Source organism: Accipiter gentilis, chromosome Z, assembly GCF_929443795.1.
Source record: "Accipiter gentilis chromosome Z, bAccGen1.1, whole genome shotgun sequence".
NCBI lineage: Eukaryota > Metazoa > Chordata > Aves > Accipitriformes > Accipitridae > Astur > Astur gentilis.
The window spans coordinates 1,380,563-1,392,654 of NC_064919.1; the positions used below are offsets into that span (position 1 = coordinate 1,380,563).

Genomic DNA, 12,092 nt, shown 5'->3' on the forward strand with positions numbered 1-12,092 from the left:
GTGTGTGCGCTGCGGAGATGGGATTGCTCCTGGTGCTGCCTGTCTCTGCCGGCTGGTGGTTAAAACAGGCAGAGACGGGGAGAGTGTCCTTTGAGGGAGTCAGGGGCTGCTCAGAAGGAGATCTCGGGCTGGTAGTATTTTTTCTTGCCATGGAGTGCCTTTCAATAATGGTAAAATTTAAAGGGGTATAAAAAAGACTGGAGAGGACCAGTGCTCAGCCGTGACACAGGGCATTTCACTGGGAACCAGCAGCAGGTCTTTGGAGATGACATTTGCACTTACCCCCATCTCCTTGCATGTTGCATCTCCTTGCGGTTGTTCAAGAGCTGCTCCCGTGCACAAAGCCCTTCAAGCCCTGAGATGATGCTGCTAGCCATGGCCTCCGGTTCACAGGGAGCCATCAACTCCTGGTGAAATAACAGGTTATTCTGCAGAGGTGTTGGGTAGAGCTCCTCCATCTGCCAGGACACCCTGGATGCTGTGGGGAGCTCAGAGCTCTGAACTGCCCTCGGCTTCTGGAGGCTGAGCCTTCAGCACGTGGGACTTTGTGGAGGATCCCTGTTCCTGTTCGCCGTCATCGGGATTGTCGCTTATTCACATTACAGTGGTACTGGGAGGGCCCAACAAGCAGCATGGGGCGAAAAGCTTTGTGCACTGGCCGTCTAGGGAAGAACAATGTCCCCGAAGGTCATGCTTTCTGGATGGAGAAGGTAAGCAATGGCTGGGGAGAAGAAAGGTGTTTCACCTGCAGTGCAGATCGAGAGAGAGCAGCCCTATGCAGTGACTTGTGCGTGGTGCCGCGGGGACGCTGAAGCCTGCTTGGGACAGAGTCTCTTCTCTGAGCCCTCCATCCTTCCATTGCACCACTGGGGTGGGGAGAGGGGGACGGGGTGCACCACCTTCTCCTTTGGCTCTGCCCTGTTTTAGGGTCAAGAAGGAGGAAAGAAACCTGCCATGCTGTTTCTTCCTCCTGAAAATCAACTTTTATGAGTAGAAAGCCTTTTCTTTTAGAATAGCAGCAGAAAGCACAGCTTTTTGGGCCAACACTTCCCATTTGTGTCCTTGCCCTCTGCCCTCCCTTGGAAGCGTCCTTTTCTTACACCCATGTGCATGAGCTTCTGAAGACTGCACAAAGTTCCCCATGTGTGCCGCCTTGTTGTGACATGTTGTGTTGGGTGGTGACAGTCACAGCAGACTGTTGCATGACACCGGGTATTTTGCGTGACAGTGAGGCTGTGGTGGCGGTGGGTTTTCTGGGGATGGAGTATGACATGAGCCATGTATCCTGCTAACATCTCTCTGCATCAACATCATCTTTGCAAAGAGCACCCTGCAGCTCGCATGGACACCCAGGTGTGTCTGTCTGAGCAGGGGCTGGAATTGAAACATCTGGTCTTTGAGTAAGCGAAAGAGGTGGGAAGAAAACCAGGTGGGATAACCCAAGGAATGCCCGCTCTCCTGTCCAGGCAAAGAGCCAAGGACACCCCATGCCCCCACCTGAGCTCGATGCCCCTTCCAGTGGGTCCCTCCCTGCGGAATCGGCTGGTGACCGGCTTTCTCACTTTGTCTGGAAGCAGCAGGCAGCCTGGGGTCAGGATTTCTCCTGCAAACTATTCCAGAAGGTGATACGGAGCATTTCCAGGCATCGGCAGCGCCCAGCGTGCGATGCCCTGGCAACGCTGCCCTGCCGAAGAGAAGCTGCTGCCGGGGTTTTGCCGCACGGACCCTGCTGTGCTGGCAAAGCGTGGAGGTACTTATCGTCGTGTAAGGAAACCCACAGGCTGCTTCTTGTCCTTCTGGCTCACTCTCTCTCAACCAGGCTGCAGTGAATCGGGGCCTGAAGAAACGGACCAAAAAACAAACAAAAAAGAGCCACTGCCCCATGCCTGCTACTTCCCTCTCCTCCCAGCAATGTCTGGCCAAATCAGTGCAACGAAACCAAGCTGGGGGAGAACAGCAGCGCACGGGTCTCAGGGATTTCAGGGTGTATTTGAAAGACTGGAGCTCTCCCAGTGCCTTTTACTGTGTTGGAGAAGCCCCAGCGGGTTTGTGCTGATGCTGCTTCCCTCCGAGTCCGCCGCATTGGGCTTGCTGGGGCTCATCCCACAGCTCACATGGCTTTGTCTGGGGACCACATCTGGCTCCGGTGGGGTAGTGGGTCCGTTTCACAGAATACAATCATAGAATCTTAGAATCATTTAGGTTGGAAAAGACCTTCAAGATCGAGTCCAACCATTAACCATGCCCACTAAACCATGTCCTGAAGTACCCATTTACTCGCTTTTTGAATATCTCCAGGGATGGTGACTCAACCACTTCCCTGGAGGAGTCCTTGTCGCCTCCTCCCCTTGCCCCAGCAGGGAGGGGGAATCCGAAAATACCGAGGTAGACAACACCTTCGCAAATTGCAGTGCATTCCTGGATTTTAACACCCGCTTTTTTCCTCTTGACTGCTTTCAGATATGACCATATGTGAAAATACAAATTCCCGAGTTAAAAGAAAGGCCAGTTTTGCTGTGTCTGGAGCTCCAGCATCTCCTTTGTCCTTGTCACTTTTCTCTTTGCTCTGTACGGATGCAGTGAGGGATGATTTTTTTCCCTGGGCGGGCTCCCCAGTTTGTGCATAGACTCATGCAAAGGGGATGTCGGTGATGTGTGGCGCGGCTGGTCAGCAAGTTTCATCTCAGCACTTTACACCAGCTTTACACCCGCAGCTTAGTGACGACAACGGGACACAAAGTCCTGCAAGGGCGTTGGGTGATCTCCTTCAGGAGACTTGCCATGGCTTCTGTAAGTGTGGTACAGATGTGGGAAATTTAAGAAAAGCTTTCCCCTCTTGTTGCCTTGCCAGAAGTGTCCACATTTCCTTGCAATTTGGAAGCTGGCTTTGAGTAATTGTATCTCCTTGTTCATCATGTGTTTTGCCACACATCGCTAATTTTTTTCAGTTTAGAGAGATAAACCAGGTCCATTAGGTCAGCAAGTTTTAAATAAAACCCCACACCTTTGTCTTCAGATGAGTCTTCCTTCCAGGGTTTCATGTCACCAGCAGACAGCTAATGGAAAGTCTGTCATTGCAGAAGGAGTCACAGACAGTAGCCAGTCAAACAGTGGACTCTGCCTGAGAGCTGACGAGCAGTGATATACTGGCCACTGTCAGATTTTCAATATCACATCAAAGCATAATATATGAGTCAGATGAGTAGAATTATAGTCGCTCGTGTAGTCTTTGTCCCTTTGAAAAATAATAGGGGAGTCATCCATGCGCTTTACAGTGTGTATGTATGCGATGCGCCACTTGCATAGGAAAATAGATCTGGAATTGTCCTGAAGCTGGTTTTCTCTGTGGAAAAAGACAACATCATGTAATGGCACTAGTTGGCCAAGATTATGTCATAGCAAAATTGACCGACCTCCTAATGTCTGAGTTAGCCCTGCAAGAGAGGGAGAGACAACACACTTGCTTGTTGATTTATTTAATGCCTGACCTGCTCACATTGTATTTGAGGGGAAGGGCTTGCACCAACACTTGAAAAATGGAAGTTCTCTTCTTAGTCCCTGGTAAATGTCTGGATCCTGCAGGCTTTGAATAGTTTCGAATACAATTTCCACCCTTTGGTTTGGAAATCAGTGCTGTTTTGCTCTCATTCCGTAGGCTTTCTCTAAATCTGTCCATCACTTTAACCAACAAAGATGGGTTTCTCAAAGTATGTTCCCTACACAACTAGTGAATACCTGGAGATCACTATGTGCTAAAGCATCTTGGAAGGAGCCAAACTCTTCATGGCGGTGCGCGGTGGGACTACAAGAGACAGGGGCGTGAGCTGATGCAGGAGATGCTCTGCAAGGTCCAAGGGAGCAATTCTTCCCCCCAGGGACAGTCAGGCAGGGCAGAGGTTGCCCACAGAAGTTATGCAGTGTCCATCCGTGGTGGTTTTCAAGACCCAGCTGGATAAAGCCCTGAGTGACCTGGTCTGGTCCTGCAGCTGGCCCTGCTTTGAGGGACCTCTGGAGCTTCCTTCCAACCTGGATTATCCTACAACCTTGATGTCCAGCTACCTGCTGTTCATTCCAGCTGTCATGATGTGACTTAGGGAAACTTTTGCACGGTTGCAATGGAAAATGTGAACAGCATGATTGGGGTGGGAGAGCAGCACCCGGTTCACACAGTGTGCAGGATGAGATGGAGAGCTGTCTGGGATGAGGTGCCCAGGAGCCTAAGCAACCTGCTTAATGCAGATGCTGGGTTTTCAGAAGAATGCCATGGTTTTGTGTTGCCGTTTGTTTAGGAAGGGATTGAATGAAACAACCTGCAGAAGGTGTTGTATGATGACAAAAAGCAATTGTGGCGCTAAGCCACTTCCAGAAAAAAGGGCTAGTATCAAAATTCCTCTCTGCTCATACGAATAGTGGCTGCTTAAAGATCTGGTGGCAGCAGAATTTGCTGAAATGAAAAAAAACCAACCCCTACATCTGAAAGGAAGCAGACTCTTAAGCTAAGAGAGCAGCGTAGCGTGTAGGGGGATGGTTTCAGCCCTGCTGCTCTCAGCTTGAACATGTAATTGAATAAGGGCAACCTCAGAGGGGCAGGGGTTTCCTCTGCTCATTCTCTGTGCCGCAGGGGTCCCCTCCAGGCTCAGAGTCAGTCCAGACGAGTCATATTCACAGAAGTACACGGAGAGCTGTGGGAGAGCAAGGTGCTGGAGGCAGCGAGTGCCTTTCCGAAATGGGAGCTGGGCAGAAGAACTGCACTCATCAGATGCTGTTTTTGGCTAAGAGTGTTTGGCCAGTTATTGAGATCTGACTAAATAATTGAAACACACAATGAAATAATGGATAAAATTAAGGCAGACAAGAAATTGTCATTACATTATGTGGCTGATGAGTGGTTTCCAAGCATTGCCAAGTTGTGAGGCTTTGCACCAGTGGGAGTTTTTGTTGAAGGCACAGACCCCACATCCTTGTTTTCAGGCAAATGGTTGTTCTTGTGATTGTAGAAAAAAGTTTGAAAACGTAACCCCAAGTACACTTCTGGCATAAGAACTGGGGTGGCTCTTGGGTGGAAGGGATGCTCAGGTCATACCAGCAGTGGGTTTTCTTCTTGTTGTCTGATGCTGTTTTCTCGTTGTGATATTTTACTGCGTGTGCAGCGCCCGGGCACCTCCACCACAGCTGACGTTTTAGCAGCAAAATGATGAATATTACAACAGCACTGTGTTTGGCTGAACCTGTCTTTCCAACAGAGAATGTTTTGATAAAAACTGAAATGTTTCACTGAAAACTGTAATCTTTGATGATTTTTCTGCATAGAAGGTCCTTCGCTGGAGCCTTTCATGATAGAAAGGAGGTGCAGAGCCTCCAGCAGCGGCAGGCTTTGGGTCTCATCAGACAGAGTCTTTTTACCTGGAACCAGCACCCTATAGTTACCCTGTAGGTACCACACTCATCGGTCAGCCTGCCTGTGTTCTGCTTCCTTTTCTTACACCCGTGTGCAGACAATTTCTGATGTTTCCAGGTGTTTTTTTTTTCTGAAGCTGAGGAGCCCGTTTCCCTGCCCTGCGGACAGGCAGCGTGGACGGGGTGTTTTAAGTGCAGAAGTGGGTGTCTCTGGGGTGGGTGATGCTCTCTTGCCCACTCTCTGTCAGGGCAGACCCTCCTTCTCTGCCAGCTCCTTGTTCCGAAGCCTCCGCACTCCAGACCTGCTGCCAGTCAGGTTTCGTTGTCAGCGGGTCTCAGCTAATTAGCAAAGGGGCAAAACAACTCAAGATTTACCCCATGAGATTAGTGGGGTTCAGTGCCCATTTATCCTTACTGAATGTCACAGCAAAGAAATCACTGCATCGTTGCCCAGGTTTTTGCCCTGCCAGGCATTTCTGTTGACATGAAGCGTGCCTGCAAAGGGGAAGGAGCGTCTCCACACCTCTGCATCCCCCAAAGCCCTCCCTGGCACATCTTATTTGCTGCACAAAACACTCTGGTTAAGGGATCCAAGCCCAGGAGCGTTGCATTGCATGGGTTGTTCACCACAGAGACCGGTACCTGCTGCCTCCCTAACCCTATGCCCACCAGGACTTGTACCTGAAAGTGCTTTGTAAATCTTACTAAAACAATGTTTGTGCTTGTATTTCTGGCTTTTCCATAAACACATTGTAATGAAGACTGGCTTGCAATATTTTGGCCCTTCCTGTTCCAGTCGGGTACAGGTGAAGAAATGAAAGAAAAACTTTGGAAAATTATGTTTGTTTATTTGGTTTTGTGTTTTTTTTTTAATGAGGTCAGTTCCACATTGGGGATTTGATGGGGAAGTCAGCATTGTAGGAAAAGCTGCCACCCTCAAAATGGAAAACAGAAGACTCCTGACCCCTGTAGGGTCACCAGGATCCCAGGGGCACTAACAGGAAAAGTGAAAGTCTTTTGGAAAATAAAAAAATTTGTGTTTGTGTCCAGCTTTGAAAGTGGCCTGAAGTTCAGGAATTTATGGGTTGATTTGGATTTGTTCCGGTTGGACTTTGCAACACACCACTAGACACAGCAAACCTCCTTGGCTTTCTCTGTTGGCTTCCATCTGGGTGGCGATTCGGTGCACCTGGAGCTGCAGCAGCTGCCAGGACTTTGCCTACCTGGGAGGCTTGGTCCATGGCAAACACTGCCCAGGGTATTTTGCCTTGAGTATGGCTTTGAAACCAGTTTATTGTACACAATACGTTATATGATACAGAGACTTATGAAAGGATTCTCAGATGGCAGTTGTGAAATACCTTCAGCTAGCTCATCTGAAAGCATTACAGAAGTACAAATGGTGTTCTTGCAAATTCGCCCAAGACTTCTCAAGTGTCAGGAGCCATTGGTAGGATGGATGGAAAATCTGGCCGTATTGATGTAAACTTCATGCACATTCTGAGTGTGCTTTCATACTTCTGCTTCGTGTGTCTCCATAGGGAAATACTTGACCGTGCTGCTGGTTGTGTTTTCTTCCCTGCTCATGCATGCCGGGTGCTTCAGTGGTAGCAGTGGAGCCACTGTGATGGGTGATCATCCATTTTCCCTCCTCTTGTGGCAGAAATTGTTATTGTTAGGGGTGAAAGTGTCCAGTTCCTGTCCTGAGAAAGAGCAGTTTTTAGCAATATCTTGTGGCAATGAGTGGCATAACGTGATTATGTACTGGATTTACAAAAAGCAAACTGCTTTTTCCACCAGGGTGGGATGTGTTATGCTTTATTTTAACTGTGTTACGCTTTATTTCAGTTGGGTGCCCCTCTTTTTAGTGTTGTGTATAGGGTGGTGGAGGGTGCTGAGAGAGCAGCCAGGTGGCTGGTCGGTTCGTGCTGGGCTGAGAGGAGCCACGGGCAGGAGAGCGTGGGAAGGAGGAGAAGAGGAGAAACACCCTGTGTGAATCCACAGGAGAAGATGGAGAGGAGCAAGCGAAGGGCTGCCCCAGGGGGAGGAGGAGGAGGAGGAGGAGGAGGGGGAAGGCTTGGAGAGGAGAAGTTGGAGAGGGCTGGGGGAGATGCTGTTTCGGGGAGGACGCCTGCCCGGCCGGCTGCGATGCCGCTGTCAGGATGGATGTGCAACACCAGCACCAGGAGAAGGCTCCTGCAGAATTTGTTGTGTCATTTCTGCATTCCTCAGTAGAGGAATTCCTCCTGAACTGGGTGGTTCTGGCATGGAAACGGTGGGAAGAGCCCGTGCAGGGGCTGTGAAGGCAAGCCTGGAGCCTGGTCAGCGCTGACGAAGGCGGGAGTGAGCTGGGGTGAGTCGTTATTTAATTTGGTGTCCTGGAGGAAACAGAGCGTATTTGTTCGGAGAGAGGAAGGAGCTGTTGGGGATGAACGTGCGATGATGAAACTTGCTAATCCTGGCAAAAGCAGAGGTCGGCTCTCACCACCGCTGTGCTGCCGCTGTTCATCCAGGTGCTTGTTATTGGCTTGATGAGGCTAGAAAGTGGAAAGCCACCTTAGCTGCCCGGATTGTATGTGTCCGGTTACTTCCCTTGGGCTGGCTTTACCATGATTTTCTATGGAGGCTTCTGCTTACAAACCAGAGGAAAAGACTCTGCTGGCCCCCTCTGCCCCAGTGGGGCGACTGGGATTGCAACGGCTGGTGAAAATCTTGGTTGGAAAACACCTGCAAGTGTCTGCGGGTCTTTGCTTTCTTCCCACCAGACCTTCCAGGAGACGTTTGAGTGTGGGTGTGAGGAGCGGCCAGGCAGGGATTTGGGGGACTTAGGGGTCCATCATTGCCCCTGTACACATGCTCAGACACCACGCACACTATTCAGACCTTGCCTTTATTTAGTCTGCTAGCTCTGACTAAGAAATAACAATAATAATAAAGAAAAAAGGGGCAATTTCAGCCACAAGCGTGGGGTGTTTTCTGTTCTGCTGTTTTGTGGGGTTTTGTTGTTCACCACGGGCAGCCGTGGTGCATGTGTGTGCGTGCGTGTGTGTGTGTGCACGGGTGTGATTTACTGGCCTGTGCAATGCCACATGTCTTTAAAATTACAGTGCCCATTTCCTGCTGAAATAATTTCTACAAAGAGAGGCTCCTATTACAGCAAGAGGAGCGTGGACGTCATGATTTATTATTATTTATGGTCCCAGGGCCTTGTTTATGCACGATGGGTTAGGTGCTCAGGATAGAAATGCCATTATGCAAATGACATTGAATGTCCTTACTGAGCCTAAATAATTTTTGTGTTGGACGATTAAACCTCATCTGTTATTGATATGGGCTGCAGTCGGGCTATTAAAGAGTCCCAACAGTACTTACTCCCAGTAATGGGAAAATTGAGAGGAAGAGGCTAAACAATTGCCTCAAGTGTGCTGTGATTGTCTGGTAGGAGTGGAACATAACGAACCCCCTGAATGGAAATCGTGTTTACTACTTAGGGATAAATAAAAAGGGAGAACATGCAATAAATTACGCTTTGTGATGCGATTCGGCACACCAGAGAATTTGCGTACTTTCAATTTATTTATTTGAATTTTTTGGGGGGGACGCGGGGTGGTGGGGGGGTGGGTTGGATGTAGGTACTGGGAGCAGCCAGGAAGGATTCCCGCAGCGTGTGCCCCTGGCCAGGCGGCTGGGGAGAGCCGTCGTCCTCGGGAGCCGCGCCGCCACCGCGCCGTCCGCTTTGACACAGCTGTGCGGTCACATTTTGATCAGTGTTGATAGCTTATGAATTCCAAAATTGACAAAATTTACAGAAAAATGAGGATAATCCATCTTCCTTAGCAGCCTGTCAGGAGCTGGCTATACTTCATAATCTTCAATTACAGATGCTATTTTCAGACATTTACATGCAGATATTAGAACAAAATGAAAATGAGAAACAAAGAGCAAATGGAAATGCAGCTATTTATATGTATAAAAGAAAAACAACAGGTAAATTCTAGGCATTTAGATTGGATTTGGGGGTCCCTTCGGAAAATCCGGGAATGGCTGTGTCCGCTTATGGATTGCACTGCGCGAATGTAAACTGTAGCATGTCGTTTCCCACATTCAGATAATCTGAAGATTGGGTCAAAAACAGGTCAGTTATTCTGACGTATGAGGGTAAATCTGTTCATGGCAGGGTGCACTAACTAATTCCCGCTATCTTCAGAGGAATCTCTGGGGATATGCACAATCCTAATTGGATTTGGGCTAAAACAAAGCACAGCTGTTAATTTTTTAAAAACATGTATGTTTTGTGAAAGGGACATTCAGAAATGTTCCATTTAAACCAAGGGAAGAACGTTGTACCGCTGAAATCAAAGTTCCGTGCCCTGTAAGACAGCAAAGAGCCGGACGTTGCCGGAAACAAAGAGAAACTGGGGTTCAGCCCCAATTAGCTGTGTAAATAGGTTTTGCTCCAAAGCAGAATTGGTTTTGGTGGCCGCAGTGGGCAGCGCAGGGAACGTCATGTAAATTATGAAATGGAGAGGTGGCTGGCGGGCGGCAGCGGCGAGGCTTTGATGTATAGGTTTTCGGATGCCTTTCCCATCCGGGTCTGAGGCAGCTGAGGAGGAAGGTGTTAGGATGGATTTTCCGTTCCCATAAAATTTCAGGGAGAGCAGCACTGGTGCCTGTGCGGCTGTGAGTGGCTCTGGGTTTCTGAAAGCCTGGGGAGATTAATTAGAGCTGCTTTGGATTAAACTCTCCGAACCATAGCTAATGTTACAAATTTCTTCCCTTTGTCAGGCTGAGGTGGGGGTTTCCATGGACAACCTGCCTGGTGTGCGCCAATTCTGCCTTTATTTATTAATTTTAAAGTATTACAATGCGATGGCTTGGGGATATTAGGGATGAGGTCCGGCTTGCTGCCGCCGTGAGGGGCGAGCAGGGGGTTTGGTGGTCGTCACCTGGGGGACAGCGCTGGCCTTTCGGAGACCTCAGATTAATGCAAGGCTTAAATGAGGAAAAACGTTGTTTTTGGCAGCGAAGGTGCTCTTGCGCACCGTGCCTGTCGGTGCAGGCGGTCGGCGCAGGGGCAGACCAAGTCCCAAAGCCCCAGCTGGCGCGTCGCCTTGATGGTCGGAGCCCCTGTTGCGATGCTGCTGCTGCTGCTGCTGCTGCTGCTGCTGCTGCTGCTGCTGCATCCCCAGCAGTGCTGCGGGTCCGGGGAGGGGGGGCAGCCGTGCCAGCGGCAGGAGGGCACAAGAGGCGTCGCTTCGTGCCTGCGCGATGTTTTTGCAGGTGTGATTTGGAAAGCTGAGCAGATGCAAAAAGCAACATGTGCGAGTCCCAGTGGGTGCTTGCCCCGTGCGGCAGATGCCTCTTTTCTGTCTTTGCTTGGCGCGGTTCTCGCGAGAGGGGTGCGGGGTCTGTGCCCCACAAAAGGGACGGGGCAGGAGGGGGATGCATTTGTCTCCCACCGCCCGGGTCACGTCGCTGCCGCAGGGCTCATCCCAGCCTGTGGGACCTCCCTGAGTTTCCCACGCCGGCACCCCAGAACCAGGCTGCTTCAGGGAGCAGTCTTGTTCCCCGCTGTGGGTCCGTCTCTGTCTACCACTTTGGGATAAAATTCCAGGTAAATCTCAAAGAGGAAATTGCTGTGCATGTAGGGTGGGTTGACCTTTCGGTGGGTTATGCTCAGGCATCTTCTCTAGGAAAAGCACAGGGTGAAGCCATCGATGGGCTGTCTTGCGACTCCACTGTAGCATGGCAGGAGACAGCAGATCCTGCCTCCTGCCACGCTACGTAAACTGTTTGAAAACGGTACTGAAACGCTCTTGCACCCCTTTTCCCTCCATCTGCCCCCACCCCGGGGGTTTAATACTTAGAAATGAAGCTTTTGCAGTGGAGGAGGTGAAACTTCTCCCAGCACAGAGAGCTTCCCATTTGCACTCTGCAGTGAAGGCTGGCGGGGGACGAGCCGTGCAGACCCCGCTGCCCGTCGCAGGGGGGTGTGCTGCTGCCCATGGGCGCGCAGAGACCACCCCTCTCCTCCCCACCCCAACTGGGCACCGTGCCTGCTGGGGGGGGGGGGGCCCGTGCCCAGCCCCCTGCCAGGCGCCCAGGTCCCGTGTGCCCGAGCTGAGCGGGATGGGGCAGGGGGAGCACGTGAGACCCCATCTTGCCCCTTCTTCCAGTTTGTCCTTCTCGGTCTCTCCTTTTATATATTCCTCATTTTCACGTGTCTGTGTTTTCTCTCCTCCATGCTATGGCAGTGGTGCTCCATGCTGATGAGACAGTGCGTGGTACAACCGCAGGCAGTCATTTTTCAGGTAATTTCTAGGGTACTGAACACCCGACTCTTGCTTTTTCACCTACCGAGCAGCAGGTCAGGCTTCCCACTGTGCAGGGAGGGACCCCTGGCCATGCCCGGCCATCCCGAGCTGCTCCTTTGCCGGGTCCCTCCATCAGGATTGTGTGAGGAGGTGGGGGGGTCAGCAGCGGTCGGGGCTGCCCGATGGTCCGGGCTCGCTCCGCCTGGGTGCTGGGAGCAGCGACGGTGGTCGGTGCATGGTCGGTGCGGCTGCTGGTGGCTCCGAGGAGGGATGTGGGCAGAGTCTTGCCAGGGCAACAGGGAGGCAGCTGGAAAATCCCTGAAAATCCCACTGTTCTTACCCCTGGGAAAGCTTGCTGGGCCATTGCAAAAGAGGTGCAGC

At 50.8% G+C, this 12,092-nt stretch overlaps 1 protein-coding gene across 7 annotated transcripts in view; it reads left to right on the forward strand.

Annotated features, from left to right (window-relative positions):
- The window catches only part of PAX5 (paired box 5), a 131,468-nt gene that overhangs the window by 56,144 nt on the left and 63,232 nt on the right, over positions 1-12,092 (forward strand). Inside the window, exon 7 of one of the 7 annotated variants that reach the window (XM_049795809.1) lies at positions 11,652-11,708. The exons of the other annotated variants lie outside the window; for them this stretch is intronic. Coding sequence (XP_049651766.1) covers positions 11,652-11,708 — 57 coding nt within the window. The remainder of the gene's footprint in view (positions 1-11,651; positions 11,709-12,092) is intronic. 7 annotated transcript variants of the gene reach the window in all.